Below are 18,718 nucleotides of genomic sequence, written 5' to 3'. Positions count from 1 at the left end.
CAATTAAGACAACGACATAGGTGAAAATAACCTACGTCTCAGCTGTGTACAATGGCACTTCCTTATCTTGCCTATAAATGCAAGGAGTAAGTGGTCAACTTCCACACTTTCCCCTCACAGACGTTATTAAACTCGTTTTACTGCGGTGGGTTTGGACACTGTAGAACGAATATATCTCCAGCACTCGCTGCGCCTAAAGCTCGTTGAAAAAAATCGTACAGACTGGCCCCAACTGCGGTTCCTATATTTAGATAAAAGGTGAAAGCATGATTCGCCTTAAAACTGATTTGTATGATATATTTGTTACGTTTGAATTGTCAGTAAAGACTGTTGGAAGTGGAGTTCAAATCAAGGTCATTGGCTCATTTTCTTCACGGCCACAATTACATAAAGGATCATTGGAAAATTCTTTTTACAGAAGTGTAGTTCCGTGACAAAAACAGCGAAAAATTTTGGGAGCATAGCTTTTCAGACATCAAAGCTAAAACATATTAAGCCAGCCCCGCGAGAAATTTTGCGTCTCTTTCACGAGGGCTGAGTCATCATTGCATAAAAAAAAATGGCAGTGGCTTAGCTCGGCTATGCCAGGATATAAGTATCGAAAACTAAGGCATAGCGTGTTTAGCCTTGGTTAATCTTGATTGCTAGCCCAGGTTAGTCTGGCTGTCTAGCTATGTTGTTGTCACGAGGTTCGTCACGCGGTTGGTCACGTGACCAGTCACGTGGTTGGTCACGTGGCGCGGTGCGACCACGGTGGGAATGCGAGCACCACGAAACTGCGAGTTCGTGGCCAATGGTGCTTTCGCTCGCTACGTTGGCCAATTTTACAAATAATGATTGATGGCACCCCGATAACTAAGGATGAAGACATAGCACAGCATTTTAATGAGTATTTTCAAAGCGTCTTTTCAGTATCAAATGTTTGCGTGACGAATTTTCTAGAAAGACCGGTATATGATGTGGATTTTATTTCTTATGCTGGAATTGTCAATATCCTAGTAAACCTGAAAGCAAAAACTTCTTGTGGCCCTGACGAAATCCCAAACATCTTTCTAAAACGATACCCAGAACTTATTTCCAGATTTCTTGTAACATTTTTTTCTGTTTCCCTCTTGAGGGGACCGCTGCCGGATGACTGGAAGGTGGCCCGCGTTGTTCCTATATTCAAAAAAGGGGATCGCCTAAAATTACAAAATTATCGCCCTATTTCCTTGACCTCACAATGCTGCAAACTCCTGGAGCACATTGTGGCCAACTGTATCAAGGAATTCCTGGCTGCAAACAATGTGCTCACGGAGTTCCAACATGGCTTCAGGAAGGGTTATTCCACTGTAACACAGTTGGTATCAGTGATCCATTGTTTTGCTTCATCCCTTGACAATAATGGCCAAATGGATGTAATATTTTTAGACTTCACTAAAGCGTTTGATAAACTTCCTCACGACAAATTAATAAATAAACTTAAAATTATTGGAATACCTGATATTTTTGTAAACTGGATTATTGCGTACCTGACTAAACAGACTCAATACGTCACAGTAGGTGAACACAGCTCGGCCACTCTTCCAGTCACGTCAGGGGTACCGCAAGGTAGTGTTTTGGGTCCCCTACTCTTCCTACTGTACATTAACGACATCGTTAATGTCATATCTCCCGGTGTGAAAATTAGGCTTTCTGCCGATGATTGTGTCCTGCACAACGAAATAACCTGTCCACATGACCAGACTGTCCTTGAAACAGACTTAAATTGGATATTGAATTGGTGCAATGAATGGCAAATGCTTCTCAACGCTGAAAAATTAGTATGCCTTCGTGTCACTCGTAAAAAAACCCCACTTATTTTTTCTTGTACATTAGGTTCTTCTCCACTACGTGAAGCTATCAACTACAAATATTTGGGTGTTACCTTGACACCAACATTGTCGTGGAACACACATATTAATAATATTTGTTCTTCTGCTTTCCGCAAACTGTGCTTTTTGAGGCACAAACTAAAAAAACGCCCCTACTAATTTGAAATTACTCTGTTACTTTTCATTTGTTCGACCAAAGCTCGAGTATGCATGTATTTCATGGGATCCTCAAACTAAGTCAAATATCAGTCACCTTGAAAGAATACAAAGAAAGGCAGTTAGGTTTATATTTAATAAATTCGCACGGCTTCCCTCTCCCTCTAAAATTATGGCAGACAATTGTATACCCACTCTTGAATCACGTCGAAAGCAGTTAAGACTTGAATTCCTTTCCCTCTTTCTTAACAACAAACTTCAAATGAATAAATCACCTTATATAACGTCTGCATTAATGCGCCTCACAAGACATCATCATCCTGACTCACTCACACCCTATTATGCTCGAACTGATACGTTTAAATTTTCCTTTTTTCCTCGGACAGTACCGGACTTGAACCATAGTTTGCTGACTGCAGTGTGACTAAAAATTGTAAAAATGTGTACGTGTTTGTTCCTGTTTTGTTCATTATTATCTGTATATATACTAATGCCCCTCTGATTGGACCCAAGGGTCTGCAGTATGTAATAAATAAATAAATAAATAAATAAATAAATAAATAAATAAATAAATAAATAAATAAATAAATAAATAAATAAATAAATAGCATGATATAAGTAAAGCAGTCTTTTCTCATTCCACTTTTGTCTAGCTTAAATGTTTTAATAAGGGTAGTCTGCCAAAATCTGTTAATCGTTTAGGAGGGAAGAAACAATGACGCGGAAATTTACAGTTGTAGAATCTGTGATTTCCAGGAATCCTGTCAAAGACAAACTGGGCGCCTATAAAAATATTTCTCTTCGTGCGTTCTTTTTTTATTTAGTTTTTTTCTTTCAAATCGAGGAGTGGGCACCCTATCATGACACCCATCACAGTGCGTGGGCGACTAATGCATCTCACTGCTGCGCGCTGCATGGTAGATCGCCTTCTGATGAAAAAGAGCAGGCTTGCAACAAACAATAATGAATTAAAGGTGGTTGAAATCATTTATATACAAACCTGTTGTGCGGAGTTTGGATGCAAAGTCTGACCTTAAGACCAGAGAAAAATTTTACCTCGGAACGATGTATTTGCGAAATTGTGCCTCGTGTACAGTTTTGAGGTGGCCTGAAACCTCGGCCTCTCTAATATATGCATTGTTTTTTTTTCGTTTTTTTTCTTGGCAGATATTTACAACGATTGGGATCCGGACAATGAGAATGCGGTTGTCCTCAGTCGCAACGAGGTAAGCATGTTCTCCCAAGCAAAACGCACATCGACCATTGCGATCGCATTTCAAAAGCACGTATTATGCGTTCTTTTTCAGTGGCTCAAGTACACAATGTACTGCTAGCAGACTCAGCGACAGCACCTTAACGGACGTCTGCCAGGACTGCTGCGGGAAGTTCGGGAATATTGCTTGTTGAGTTAGTTTGATCATCTGAGTAGAAATAAAGGGTCACTCTTTTTATCACGTTATTCTTCCGATTCCACGTGATCTACATCCACCAATGAAAATGTGTGGAACCTGGGCCTCCGTCATGAGGGTAATCGATGGCCGGTGAGTCGGCTAATCCCCGCGAGGGAAGGCGAAATAACGGGAAAGGGATGATGCGGCTGTGCCCGGTCTAAGTAGAAAAAAAAATTCAGGGGCACTTTGTTGACCTAAAGTGTGGTGAGGCGAAAGCGCCCTGGATGCAATATAAAACATCAGCATGTCTTCACCCGTTGTAAGGAAGGAGTGGTGTACGAGATACCCCTGACCTGTGGAAAGTCCTATATAGGGCAAACGGGGAGGTGCATCAACAAACGCCTTGGGGAACATTGCAAAAAGGTTGAAAACAATAAAGATAAATATGCCAACTTGGTCAACCATGTTAATATGTGCAAGTGCGAACCTCGACTGGAAAAGGCGAGGATTCTTGGCAGGAGCAAGATTAAACAGGCGAGGCTTTTATTGGAAGCGTTTCACATAAAGAAAAAAGCGGCTTTGTGTGTGAGTGACACGTCAGTGAATTTGTATGCGGCGGAGTACAATTTTCTGTGCAAAAACTGATAATGCAGGGTGATAGATTATGGCTGTGATAGGCACATGGAGTGAAAAAAAGTGGGCGTATCCTGAGACTATTTATCTGTGTGGTTTTCTTGAGGAATAAACAGTTAGAAGTTGGCGCCTGTCCGTTGTCTCCTTGTCTTTCCTTTGTGTGTGTGGTTTTACTTGCGCCAAGGTGAATTCTTTCCAAGTTTCAAAGATGCTTAACCAACTTGCCCAGCAACATGCCTTACAAAGCCTTTAGCGCGGTGCTGCTGCCCGTGTTACTGATGTGTGGTTAAGATGTTAGTTAAGCACACAATTGTTTGTCAATCTTCAATGCTGGAGACACTGAAGGGCATTTGGGAGGCATCCATCTGATTCCACGCCTTCCTGCAAACACTCTCCAGCGTCCTAGACAAGGAGAACTACATATGCGTTGGCAGGAAGAGGCGTTGTCGTTAGCACGCTCGGCTGCGGAATGGAGGGATGATGGTCCGAATCCCATTGTGCACAAAGGTTTTTTTTTTCTTATCGTGTTGAAGAGTGTCACGGACGGACGGACACCGCGAGTATGAGCCATTAAAGGCTTTCGCCTTAATATCTGGGAGTCCCTTTTTACTACATTGGAATGGCCTTGAATTTTCTAGTGACAATGCCGTTCACACGGTGGGTAAGTCCATTATGTCTCCAAACCGTCAACGCTTTTTCTTTTTTTTTTTTTGCTGCCCGGTTCTAGTCTGTGGTGCCACCTTGAAGTACAGAGTGGCGACAGGTGCGCACCACACGCGCTTGGGGTAACTGCGCTGATGAATGCACATTTCATAAGAAACTAAAACAGCGGTGGATTAAAGGCAATAGGAGCACTTTATTTGCATTACCCGGCCTCTTTCCAATGACAAAATAATTATAATTGCGTGCAACAAATGGCATGCAGCTGCACATCTATCTTCTTTCTTTTTAGGAACCGTTGCGAAACAACTCGCTGCTCATGAGCTTGGGTTTTCACAACGTTTACAAATCGAAAAACTTGAGCAACGCTCTCCTGCGCGTGAGATCTGTGGGTGCGGCGAAACTGTAGAACACCTTCTTTGTAGCTGCCCTCGGTTTTAGCGTGAGCGTGCACTCCTGGCTGCAACTCTCCGCCTTTAAATCCTCGGCCCCTTACTGAAGCCAAGATTCTGGGTCCTTGGAGTAAGCCTCCATCGCAGAGGACAGCTTCGAAGGCACTTTTCAAGTTCTTGAAGGACTCAGGACTGAGTGCAAGCTTGTGAACTATCAGTGTGTGCCCTGTGTACCCTGCAACTAATGGCCAATGGACATGTGGAAAAGTGACCATCTCCCTTTGTTTTCTCCCCTTTCTATCTCTCCCTCCGTGCCCCTTCCCACGTGTAGGGTAGCATACCGGGCGCTGCCTAGTTAACCTCCGTGCCTTTCCGTCTTTCTCTCTCTCTTGAGCAACGCTCCTTTCGTCATAGGCTGTCGAACTTACATCGTTTTATTATACGTAAAACAGTATTGCCTTCTGCCTATGTTCCTGGTTTCACTATACTGTCTGTGGTCTCAAGGCTCTTAAGTTCGGAAAGGTCATAGCATCTGCTATTCGGCCTTCGTTTTATTCCTTCTGTTTCTTTAATAATCGGACTAATAATTTATTTAGTCGCAAAATTTTGTGGCAGGGTAGAATTGCATCGACGTAGCCAAGAGGAACTTTCCTTTACAGCTTGCAAGTTTAACAGAAAATAAAAAATAAACACCTTCAGGCATAAGCAGAAAGTTACTGGCTTCAGAAGGCAGTGAAGAGAAATTAGGACAGTAAAAAAAAGAAGACCAGAAATCTGCGCAATAGTGAATTGGCTCTAGAGCGTAAATATGCTACCCGCGTTGCCTTGTGTCATTATAAAGTCCAATAAAAATAGAAGCAGCACGCCTACAGGCCACGATACACATGATGGCTGTTCTGAAATCCCGAAAGCCAAGAAATAAAGAATAACAAACAAAGCTAAGCAACTGAAGCACGCTGAGAATTTTAATGAACACATCGCAGCCAATTTTAGACACTTCCTCAATTAAATTTTCTCGTTACTTGCCGTAACTCTCGGTCCCACAAAAACGAAAACTGCGAAGATTGCAGACCCGCCGCGGTGGCTCAGTGGTTAGGGAGCTCGACTACTGAGCTGGAGTTCCCGGGTTCGAACCCGACCGCGGCGGCTGCGTTTTTATGGAGGAAAGACGCTAAGGCGCCAGTGTGCTGTGCGATGTCAGTGCACGTTAAAGATCCCCAGGTGGTCGAAATTACTCCGGAGCCCTCCACTACGGCACCTCTTTCTTCCTTTCCTCTTTCACTCCCTCCCTTATCCCTTCCCATACGGCGCGGTTCAGGTGTCCAACGATACATGAGACAGATACTGCGCCATTTCCTTTCCCCAAAAACCAATTAAAAAAAAAAGATTGCAGAGGACTCTTCGAACACGAAAGCATGATATAAACGAAAAACAAAACTTGGAAAAAATTCAATGCCATGCGTTCCAGCGTCTTGCGGAAAAATTGAGCGACAACAGCTATTCGCAATTCGCAATTTACCAATCCCAGCCTTAACCAGCTGAGACAGTACTTTCTATTCGTGTAGATGTTCTGCTGAATAGCTGTTTTCCATTGTTCCAAACCGGGTTCGAACCCGACCGCGGCGGCTGCGTTTTTATGGAGGAAAAACGCTAAGGCGCCCGTGTGCTGTGCGATGTCAGTGCACGTTAAAGATCCCCAGGTGGTCGAAATTATTCCGGAGACCTCCACTGCGGCACCTCTCTCTTCCTTTCTCCTTTCACTCCCTCCTTTACCCTTCCCTTACGGCGCGGTTCAGGTGTCCAACGATATATGAGACAGATACTGCGCCATTTCCTTTCCCCAAAAAACCAATTATTATTATTATTATTATTATTGTTCCAAATATTGTACTTTATATTTTTTTTCTCATCACACTACCATTGTAACCACATTCTATAAAACGTTTTTTCTTTTGCCCTGTTTTTCTACGTCATGTTGGACTCATGTTATTTATTTTGATTTTGAATGTGTTTAAAATCATCCCTACGCATGTCTCATTTTCAGTTTTACATTACTACAAAAATGTATACACGTTCTACTTCTAACAACATTTTGCACGTCTATCTGTAGTGTGTTTAAGTATATATATATTTATGTTCGTTTATTTTTTTGTGTTTTCAATATTTTGTATGACTTGCCCTGCCTTGTAATACGCGGGGCCCTGGGCCTCGTCAAGCTGACAAAAGCAGCTTTTAGCTCAGGTGTCCCACCGGAACTTTTTTTTCTGGAAATAAAAATTGAGATTGAGATTGAAATATCTAGCAACAAGCGTTCCAGACACGCGCGCTGTGAAACGACGGGGTTGCGAAAGAGTAAAATTCAAGCTCCTCGTTGCTAGACTAAGCTCGGTCGCTAGCTCGCGATTACGCATGTCGAACGTGTTTCTCTGCAGCCTTCGTAGCAAATACTTGTAGAGGCCTAACGACAGAAGAGTTACAGCACTTTATTAGAAATGCCCAAAGTGTTCACTGAAGTACGTCGGGGAGTCCAATATACTCGTACCAACCGGCGAGGTTCACAGCTAAGGCTATCATGCGCCATGCTCAAGGTACGAGAAAACTTTTCTGTCGATGCGAGGAAACATGGTGGTGTAGAGGACTCACAATGTTAATTCGTTCTAGTAGTAATAAGACAAGAAATTTTATAAATGGCTGATAATAAACGCTTTAAAGAACGCCAGGTAACCTCAGTAGCCATCCTTAACTGGGCAAGGATCTTGAGGCTCCCAACCAATAAAATAAATACCTCAGCCTTCTTCTCAGGAATGAGAAAATGGCTGAAGTGTATCATATAATAAAGCAAAGCTGTAGATCAAAATTTACAGTTTCTCAAGAACACCTGCTTCCCTTAAAAAGCTAAAACACAAGACGTGTTAACAATGGCATTTTCACCTAAGAGCAGCGCTGGGTGTAAAAGAATGTACTCATTATAAAACTTAGTAAAGTGCTTCTTTCTTAGCTTCCCGAGTTCTGCACAAGAGAATAAAATATGGTTTAGTGTCAGTTCGTCTCCTTATCTTTCACAAAGAGGTTTGTCTTGTTTCGTTAGTAAGAAATTACGTGTAATGTGTGTATGTCCAATGCGGAGACGGCATAAAATTACTTCCATAAATCGTTCCTGGTGCCTACAGGCCTTCCATTCACCCAGGACGGGCTTTACAAAGTGCAGCTTGTTGTTAACCTCGTTGTCCCATGAAGCCTGCCATTTTTCTTTCAGTTTATTCTGGATTAACTTGATGCAGTCCTTATGCGGTATGTTTACTGGTTTTATTTTAGCGTTTCGGGCAAGTGCGGCGCTTGCATCAGCGCTCTCGTTCCCGCTGATGCCCACGTGACTGGGAACCCAGCAGAACTTTATTGTATGTCCTGGTTTATCAGCTCGTATTACGTTATGTGTTATGTTTCGTATTACGGGTTCGAGTGCATTTCTGGGGTTCATTGCTGTAATTAAACTGAGGGAGTCAGTGTAAATAGCACTGTTCTCTATATGTTTCTTTATTATTTGTTCTACAGCTACAGCTATGGCGTAGCATTCTGCTGTAAAGATTGAAGCGCAATGAGGCAGCCTGACTACTTCCTCCCTCTTCCTTTGTATTATCGCGCTCCCCACATAGGGTGCCGTTTTTTAATCGTCTGTGTAGAAATCGGTGTAATTCTTGTATTTTTCTCTTACTCCACGAAACTCTTGCTGTATATATTCCTGTGAGGTATACCTTTTATGAATGTCTGTCAGTGCAAAACCGCACAGAGCAGGAAACATGTACCAAGGTGGCAACTGATCAGGTCTCCGGGAAACATCAGGAAGTGCATCCACTATGTTCATTTCTTGGCATTTTTCTTCGAAGCGGAGGAGCAGTGGTTTTACGGCTTGAGGCGTGTTGCTGAAGAGTGTTCTGGATGGGCATTTAGTAGTTATGGGATAACAGAGATGTTTTGGTAGCGACCTTATTTTCAGTACGTATGCACAGGTAAGCACTGTTCTCTTGTCAGTGAGGGGTGGTTCATTTGCTTCTGCGTGAAGACCATTTACGGGGGATGTTCTGTAAGCACCAGATGAGAGGCGCAAACCGAGGTTTTGTACTGGACCCAGCCCTTTAAGGTATGATGGCCTCGCAGACCCATACACTATGCATCCATAGTCTAAGGAAGAGCGCATTAGTGAGCGATAGATGTGCAATAGGCACATCCTATCGGACCCCCAGCGCTTCCGTGATAGTACTTTGGGTATACTCAGGGATTGGGTTGCTTTCCTTTTTAGGGTGCTTATGTGCGGTAGGAACGCGAGCTTTTTGTCAAAAGTTAGGCCTAAAACTTTGTGTTCTTGGTTTACTGTAAGTACGGTGTAAGACGAGCTTGGAATGAACGGTTGGACAAAAAGTCGCTCAAATATTTCAGCATCCTCCCGCGGATGCCGGGCCCTGCAAGGCCATAAAGAATCCCGAACCTCCAGGTCGTGTCATATGCCTTCTCTATATCGAAAAAGACTGCGAGGTGGTATTGTCTGTGTATAAAGGCCTCTCGGACTCTGTTTTCCAGACGGACTAAATGGTCAACTGTGGAACATGTTTTTTTAAAACCACATTGGTGGCTATTAAGAAGCTTACGGGATTGTAGAATAAACACTAATCTGATATTTATAACAATTTCAAAATATTTGGCAAGACAGCTTGTAAGGGTCATAGTCCTGTAACTACTAGGGCAGGTTGGTGGCTTTCCTGGTTTTAGAAATGGAACAATAATGGCTTTTTTTCAAGCAGCTGGTATTTTTCCTAGTACCCATATTTTGTTAAACAAAAATTTAACGGAACTTTTACAGTGTTCAGATAGATGGGACAGCATTTCATAATGAATTTCATCGGGGCCTGGTGCAGTTTGTTTACCTATAGACAGGACTCTCTGTATTTCTTGAAGTGTAATCAAACTATTGTAAGGCTCATTTGTGCTGCCCGCCGTAGGGAGCCTATGTTTTTCGGTTATGTTTTTATATTTTAAAAATGACTGTGTAAAGTGCGTTCTAATGTGTGCGTTCTAATGGCTGCAGCACAATTCTCGTGGCGAATACCCTTCTCGCGGCAAGGCAGCAGCACAGCCGCAATGCGACAAGTATCGCACGCGGGTACGTGATATATGGCAATCGATAGCCCATCAAAATGCGCTCGGATTAATTATCACCGTATGGTGCCAGAGCATTCGCACGGTGCCAGAGCAATTTTCAAGAATAAATAACACATTTCTTTTTAAAAATATTATTTATCAATAGCCTTCCCATTAGCATATTGGACCGCAATATCATGCAGTAGTGGAAAATGCAGTGTGGGGCGTTGTCTTAGACTTCGTTTACGAAGCCGTCAAGTAGTTAATTTCATTTCATTTTATTTTATTTCATCTTTGTTGCCTTTATATTCGAAAAGGAGGAGCCGGGATTGAAAGCTGTGGAGAAACGATTGACAGGGGTCCCGGCCCCTTACATAATAGAAGTATAGCATGTCGGAGACAACGCGAACAATATTAGAGATGGAAAAGAAACGGCGCAAAAAATATTGATAAGATCAAAGGAGAAACCATTGGCACAGCTATGTGCAATATAACATAAACAGGTAGGTAATTTAAATAAACAAGTCAAACGGTGAAGGACGACAGTTCTTCATAATGCAACGAGCATGCACATTCTTCAACAATTATAGGGTACAATGTTTAGAACATGTCGCGCAGTGTGCGCAACCCTGCACTTAACAAAAGGAAGTAACTAGCAGTCTACTAGAAGAGATGCATTCAATGCGAACAATACAAGAACATTTTGCACATTGCATATTCACAGAAGCCTGTAATAGTCTCTCCCTGCAAAACAAACGGATACAGTGTTAGGGTTGGTATGATGGGTAGAAATTTTCCAAGTGTAATCTATTGAGTAATGTGGGGATAGCATAGCTCAAGGACTGCGTATCGTAAGATGATGATGATGATGTCGTCAAGCTTAATGACTCATACCCACGGCGGGGGATTGGCCAGGGTGCACTGCAGAAACAAACGCGCCTAAGATGTACGAGATGCGAGTACAAGCCATTTTTCTTTTTTCTTGTAAGTCGAGGCCGCGTGTTTTTCTTGTAACTTGGATAAGAAAATATATATAAAATAATTTTTCCTTCACAGAATATTTATAGGTTAGAAATAACTAATATTTATAACAGCATAATACCGGGAGAATGATGTATTTCTCGCAGAGAAGCCGTAAGATGCCACCAAAACACATTAGCAATAACTAACCGTTTTTTTTTTAAGTGAAAGTTTTTCAAGTCCGTCATGCCAGTCGTGCTCCAGACAATATTACAATACTAAAGGAAGGACAGTGCTAGAAAAGTGTAGAGAAGAATTCGAATGTTGATTAGCAAAATTCCTCTCAGTCTCGTAATAACGAAAACGGCTCTAGACACTTTCAACTGGATGTAGTTGCTCACTCCAAGTTAATTGCTTTGAAAATAGTGAGCCACGTATTTTCACTGAATAAATTATCTGTTTGTTATCTGTACCTAGCCACAGATTCAATGACAATAACTAATGTTTTATTTTTGGCAAATATATTTTTTATTCGCGTTTATTCCTAAACTATCTACGCTAATTCATTAATGTAAATGAGTAAGCGCTGTATTTGATCGCCATTTCATCTGTGATTCCGTTTTGCCCGCTGCAAAAAAGGTCGTATCATTTGCGTATGAGACAAATTTTGAGCATTCAGTGCAGGGCATGATATCATTGATGTAAATTATGAATAACAGTGGTCTCAGAAAGCTCATTTGCGGAATGCGAGTGTATACAGCCAATAGAGAATATTTACAGCCATTTATGTCAAGGTCCTAAACTATCTACGCTAATTCATTAATGTAAATGAGTAAGCGCTTTATTTGATCGCCATTTCATCTGTTATTCCGTTTTGCCCGCTGCAAAAAAGGTCGTATCATTTGCGTATGAGGCAAATTTTGAGCATTCAGTGCAGGGCATGATATCATTGATATAAATAATGAATAACAGCGGTCTCAGGAAGCTCATTTGCGGAATGCGAGTGTATACAGTCAATAGAGAATATTTACAGCCATTTATGTCAAGGTACGTTGTTTTATTTAGGAGATATGTTAAGCAATTTATATGCAATGCCGCGGATTCATTATATGTATAACGTAGAAATAAGAACTGAATGATTTACGAGATCAAACGCTTTTGTGAAATCAATGTAGGTCGCAGGTCTAATTTCCTTATTGTTAAAAGCTTCTAATCCGATTTCGTCTAAGGCTACAAACGTGGCCTCTGTTGATCGGTACCTTCTCAAACCATGTTTAAAGTAAAAAAAAATAAACATCGTTGTGTAAAGAAGTGCGAATTTGTATTTTTAATATTTTTCCATTCATTTCGAGAAACTTAGTAAGATGGAATTAGGGCAGTAATTTCTGAGCATGCTTTTGTTCCCATGTTTTAATATAGGTATCACATGAGTGACCTGCATTTCTTCAGGTTATAAGTGTGAATGATAACTAGACAGATAAGGTCAAGAACGTACTTTAACTGAATCAGCTCCATGTCGGTTGCATACTGAGCTTTACTATTTATACAGCATTCATGGAAGAAAAAAAATGTCTGAGCAATATGTGGGAGCAAAGAAAAGTGACTGACTGGTGAAGGTTTCCGACAGACAGATACCGGTCAAGGTAGCCAATATCATTATAACTACGACCTTTAAACTAATTGCGCTTTGTTATAACATTTGTGAAACCCTTCGAGTGAATGAAAAACTCAAGTTCTTTCTGGCAATGCGTAGGCGTGAGCATATTAATTTTAAGATCTGCACCCTAATAGTGATCCTGATTGTTAGCTGATGTGTGTACAAAAAGTTTGTTAAGAAAAATCAGGAACATTATAAAGATCATCGGAATTCGGCTGATACTTCACCACAAAAAAAAATGATTTTTTTTTTTTGGTTGCTGGGAGTTAGCACCTTATGACCAGAATTCAGTTGACAGAAATTGTTCAAGGTTTAAAGGACGATGTCAGTTCTTATCAGAAGGCTGGCTCCACCATCACGCTTATCCTCACGGTAATACGAAAAGTAGTGATTTCCAGGGACGTTGAACATACGGGATTGTTCGGTATTCCACAATTCGGTCAGCGTGATTAATGCGAGCGATGTGCCTGATGTTTGAACATAGTCTTCTGTGCGCACGGCTGAGCGAACTTTCTGATGAAACTCAGATTTGGCCCAATTTTTCCTTTCTACCACGGATCTGATTCAGCGGTGAATGCTTTCTTAAAGGACTATACACACCTCATTTTAGATGTATGTTTTCTTCTTTGTAATGACGTGTAAGGCATTAGATACATGGATCGCCTATAGCGGTATCCGCCTACGACCGCTAAATTATTGAAAATTTAATTTCTTCTCTCATACTATTTCGGTTTCGGCATCATCGACCGAGCGATGGCTGTGACGTGCGAGGCGTGTTTAGGACACGTGAGTCATGAAAATAATTGTAGTAGAACCGCTGATACGTGTTTGTTGTCATTCCAGCTCTAGAAGCAGGCTGGCATAGGTTTGTTGTCAATTATAAATACGTATCAGCGATTATATTACGTTTGTTTTTCATGCTTCACGTGCGTGACCTAACCACACTTTACACGTCACAACTACGGCTCGGTTGTTGCAGCCCAAACTGGAACAGCATCAAGAATAAATTCAATTATAAATTATTTTGCGATATTAAATTAATACCACGGGGTGACCGGTGTATACTAAAGCCTAGCGCCCGATGTGAAAGAAGAAAACATGCACACAAAAATTTGGTATATCAAGTCCTTGAAGGAAGCAGAAACACTAAGTAACGAGCTCGAACCCAGCTGTTGCATGCAACATGTTCTTGTATTTTATTTTTTGCATCCCTTTTAACCGTCGCTATCTCAATGGTCACATATGTACACTACCGTTTCAGTTCGGACTTGTTGGCCTCTTTCATCCCTGAAAAGCCGGGCAACAAGCAGGGGCAACACTTGTACCCATTGATAACCGGTGGGCACCCGACGGCACTGGGAATCGAGCCCTGCACCTCCCACATGCGAGGCGGATGCTCAAACCGTAAGGTCACCGCTGCGGTGGTTAAAAAGTAGTCCCAAGTTGGACGTGCTCGGCCAATATGAGCACATTATTCATCAAATAAGACAACTGCGGCTGTGATAAACGTTCTAATTATACTGTCGCTTCAGTGCTGACGTAACAATATTCGAATGCCATTTAGCGGATTCACTTCACTTCCATAGTCAGTAATCTGCTGACACATGCTGGCCACATATGTGGCTGTTGGGGTGCAAAGTATTAGGAGCACTCCATAAGCGGTTTCCTTTTCTCTCGTTCTATGGTGACCGCATACGCACTTGGCGCCGGATGAACGGCTCCTTAATAATGAATCTTAATTAGGCAGCAGTCGTTACTACGCAGAACCAGGCGTTCTTGCAGCTGTGGCCAAGCTCATGAAGCAGGCAATATGCCAAAATGTTATCTCAAGAGCCGAAACACAATCAAATGGTGCCAGACCATGTTTTGCACCATGCCCTTGACCTTTGCCGTTGCACGCATACCTCACTCACCGACAATTCGCGAATCAGTTGCCAAGAATATCGAGTGACTTTCATAACACACAGAGAAATTCACGCCTAAAAGCAAAAATTCTTACATAGGCGCGCTTGTCGACTAGGATAGAAAACATCTCTGCATGGTCGATATGCGTACTCGTGACGGTCGAAAAGAGCATGCGGCTTTCGCAGGGCGTCAAGGCAGCCTTGCGTGTGGCCTATCCTATTGATCTATTCACGTGTCACGCAGGAAAGAAAGCATAAGGAGCAAAACGTGGCACCTCCTTGAAGAAAACATAAGCTTCAAATTTACCCGGAGGCCGATAGCTTGCCCGGAGGGCATTCCCGAACGATCGTTCAGGGGCCTCCATTGCAAACTCATAGCCTCGCTTCGCCTTACCTGAAGCAAAGAACTTACTAATAATGCAACGCCATTTCCCTTGCATCACAAGAGATCGTACTGGCAAAAACGCGGGTCACTCAAATACTCTCCTCTTCGTGTTTTGCTTCGAGAGTGTGTCAGCACGTGCAGGGGTTCTGTGCGTGAAAAGCAAAACGTTTCGCAGTATTGACGCGACTGCGAATCAATATTGTCGGCGTGGTGAAACTCCAAGCGGCAGAAAGAAGGGTAGAAAGAGAAAGAGCTTTTAAAAAAATATCAAAAAATATGGGAGCATCAGCCCCGTCTCTAGGCTACAACAAGGACTTCTTTTCAACGTCTGGGCGCCTGACACAAACATGTCCTCTGAATGAAACATTAGAGGAGGGGCCAAGCGGCTCGCGACCTCGGAGTCAATTAGTTATGGCGCAAGATGTAAACATGTCTCGTGTTCTTTGGCGCCAGTAGGACCCGCCAAGAACTTCCTCGTATGGGTAGCGGATGCAGCAAAACACAAAAGGTGCAAGGCACGAAGCTTATATTACCGTGCACCACACAATCTTGGCCGACCGGTTCGGCCGTCGCGTGTTTTGACGCGAGCGCCCTTGCTGGCAATCTGCATCCGACCGTCGGCATCGCAACACGCGCTGTTGCCTGCCCCTCTGTCGACTCCACTTCACTCGTTGAGGAACGGCGACTCGCAGCGATGCCGCCAGCGGAAGAGAAGGACCGCTTCTACAAGGTAAGCCGGAACACTTTAGTTATGAGAGAAAAATCGCGTTCACTTTCCGATTTACGTTACTTTCATCAAATAACGCTCAGATCCTCATTTCTCCCCCTCAATTCCAACCAAAGCGCACAGTAGCAGGCCAGGGTAGCCTGCCTCGTGCTGTTGTTGTTGTTGTTGTTGTTAGCCTTACAAAAGATGGCACGTAACCACACTGGAGGATCGGCCAAGAATCTGGAGGCAGAGGTTGCTATTCACCTGTGCAGGTGCCCACAAAAGTTTTCGGAACGTCGAAATCATAAAAATCCCGAATTTTCTAGCTACGCAGAGGCACGGAGAGGCATTAAGAAATGCACCGTGATGTTCGCGGAGAAAGGTACGGAGTTGAACTTCCAAGTCGTGGATGCGTACCTAAACTGCTCATCAAATAAAGCTCAGATTCTCATTTCTCCCCCAATTCCAACCAACAGCGCGCAGTAGAAGGCCAGGGTAGCCTGCCTCGTGCTGTTGTTGTTGTTGTTGTTAGCCTTACAAAAGATGGCACGTACCCACACTGGAGGATCGGCCAAGAATCTGGAGGCAGAGGTTGCTATTCACCTGTGAAGGTGCCCACAAAAGTTTTTGGAACGCCGAAATCATAAAAATCCCGAATTTTCTAGCTACGCAGAGGCACGGAGAGGCATTAAGAAGTGCACCGTGATGTTCGCGGAGAAAGGTACGGAGTTGAACTTCCAAGTCGTGGATGCGTACCTAAACTGCTCATCAAATAAAGCTCAGATTCTCATTTCTCCCCCAATTCCAAACAACAGCGCACAGTAGAAGGCCAGGGTAGCCTGCCTCGTGCTGTTGTTGCTGTTGTTGTTAGCCTTACAAAAGATGGCACGTACCCACACTGGAGGATCGGCCAAGAATCTGGAGGCAGAGGTTGCTATTCACCTGTGAAGGTGCCCACAAAAGTTTTTGGAACGCCGAAATCATAAAAATCCCGAATTTTCTAGCTACGCAGAGGCACGGAGAGGCATTAAGAAGTGCACCGGGATGTTCGCGGAGAAAGGTACGGAGTTGAACCTCCAAGTCGTGGATCCGTACCTAAACTGCTCATCAAATAAAGCTCAGATTCTCATTTCTCCTCCAATTCCAACCAACAGCGCACAGTAGCAGGCCAGGGTAGCTTGCCTCGTGCTGTTGTTGTTGTTGTTGTTGGCCTTACAAAAGATGGCAAGTACCCACACTGGAGGATCGGCCAATAATCTGGAGGCAGAGGTTGCTATTCACCTGTGCAGGTGCCCACAAAAGTTTTTGGAACGCCGAAATCATAAAAATCCTGAATTTTCTCGCTACGTAGAGGCACAGAGAGGCATTAAGAAGTGCACCGGGATGTTCGCGGAGAAAGGTACGGAGTTGAACCTCCAAGTCGTGGATCCGTACCTCAACTGCTCATCAAATAAAGCTCAGATTCTCATTTCTCCCCCAATTCCAACCAACAGCGCACAGTAGCAGGCCAGGGTAGCCTGCCTCGTGCTGTTGTTGTTGTTGTTGTTAGCCTTACAAAAGATGGCAAGTACCCACACTGGAGGATCGGCCAAGAATCTGGAGGCAGAGGTTGCTATTCACCTGTGCAGGTGCCCACAAAAGATTTTGGAACGCCGAAATCATAAAAAATCCTGAATTTTCTCGCTATGTAGAGGCACAGAGAGGCACGGAGTTGAACCTTCAAGTCGTGGATGCGTACCTAAACTACTCAGAAAATAAGTTTCGTTGCAATTTTCCTGTTAAGAAAACTTTTGGGGGCACCGGCACATAGTAAAGGCAGAAAAAAAGCACGCGGGAGATCGACACCGGTGTATTCTACCTCAAGTAGGGCATGGGCTGAAAAGGGATGAGACTTTGGATGAAAAAGAGAGAAAAAAAAGGAATAATTGATAAAGTCAAAATGCAATAATGCGTAGAAAAATATTGTAACTTCGGCCTGACCCTTTGAGAGCCCTTCTTCATTTTGCTGTTATAACCTAACCAAAGTGAATACGCTTTTCTTCGTGTTTATTCGACGCAGTCACGGTTGAGGCTTGCGCAGTTTCTATTTTCTTTTTTCCCGGGAGGCATTGTAAACGAAAATTGGTTGTACGTACACCAGCATAATTAATTGACCTGATGTTGTTAGGCGCAAGGAAGACTGGCGTAAGCTCAATTATATAAGGAAGAGAAGGGTCGCGATGATCAAACCAATCGCCTGACTTCCACAAATCGGGTGGTTTCCTCTCAGCGGCATCACGCGACCACCTGAGCATTTCCAGGTGTTGGTAATCGTCTGACCTTGCGGTACGAATTCAAATTGGACGCGCCTTTTGATATCAGTTTACAAGATGAGAATTTGAATCGAGTTATTGGTTCTTCTTCTCGATGGACGCCCGGGTCAGGGTTGGTCTTCGGGATTCATAACACCAAGTCTCAACTGAGAAACATTTGCCTGTCTAAAAACTTATTTCGAAGCCTCTGGAAGCATTATGCCGTTTCGCCAGCTGTTTTTTATTAAAGAGCTCGATACACGTGTCTCTTTCCATCACGCCCCTCCTCACAAAACCGACGAGAAGGTGACAAAGCCCCAAGGAAAGGAACTCTGGGGGCAATCCTCGGTTTTTTTGTTTAAATGCATTAGCAGCCAAACGTTAATTATAACCGAGGTTGACACACTAAAGTTCGTAATATCCAGATTAACAAACGAAAGTTCGTTATATCAGAGGTTAACACAAGAAATGTCGTTCTATTCAAGGTGGCATATTAAAGCTAGTGACATCGGAGGTAATGCGCTAAGTTCGTACTATATAGACCTTTTCACGACCCTCAGGAAGAGCGGTCGTCTGGGCTGTGGGGAGAACGTG

The 18,718-nt window shown here is 43.1% G+C and overlaps 2 protein-coding genes and 1 long non-coding RNA gene across 4 annotated transcripts in view; 2 read left to right on the top strand and 1 right to left on the bottom strand.

The window, feature by feature from the left end:
* Positions 1–3,463, top strand: part of LOC144120939 (calpain-B-like) — a 32,778-nt gene extending 29,315 nt beyond the window's left edge. Inside the window, exons 18-19 of the mRNA XM_077653763.1 lie at positions 3,177–3,235; positions 3,317–3,463. Of these exons, the coding sequence (XP_077509889.1) occupies positions 3,177–3,235; positions 3,317–3,343 (86 nt within the window). The 3' untranslated portion in view covers positions 3,344–3,463. The remainder of the gene's footprint in view (positions 1–3,176; positions 3,236–3,316) is intronic.
* LOC144120940 (uncharacterized) overlaps positions 1–18,718 on the bottom strand; it is a 173,891-nt gene that overhangs the window by 117,383 nt on the left and 37,790 nt on the right. The gene's annotated exons all lie outside the window — the stretch shown is intronic.
* LOC144120938 (calpain-A-like) overlaps positions 15,688–18,718 on the top strand; it is a 30,510-nt gene continuing 27,479 nt past the window's right edge. For both annotated transcript variants that reach the window (XM_077653760.1, XM_077653761.1), the window contains exon 1: positions 15,688–15,854. In XM_077653760.1, coding sequence (XP_077509886.1) covers positions 15,819–15,854 — 36 coding nt within the window. In that variant the 5' untranslated portion in view covers positions 15,688–15,818. The remainder of the gene's footprint in view (positions 15,855–18,718) is intronic.

Source organism: Amblyomma americanum, chromosome 2 (assembly GCF_052857255.1).
Source record: "Amblyomma americanum isolate KBUSLIRL-KWMA chromosome 2, ASM5285725v1, whole genome shotgun sequence".
Classification (NCBI taxonomy): Eukaryota; Metazoa; Arthropoda; class Arachnida; order Ixodida; family Ixodidae; genus Amblyomma; species Amblyomma americanum.
This window is presented reverse-complemented; position numbering and strand designations above follow the sequence as displayed.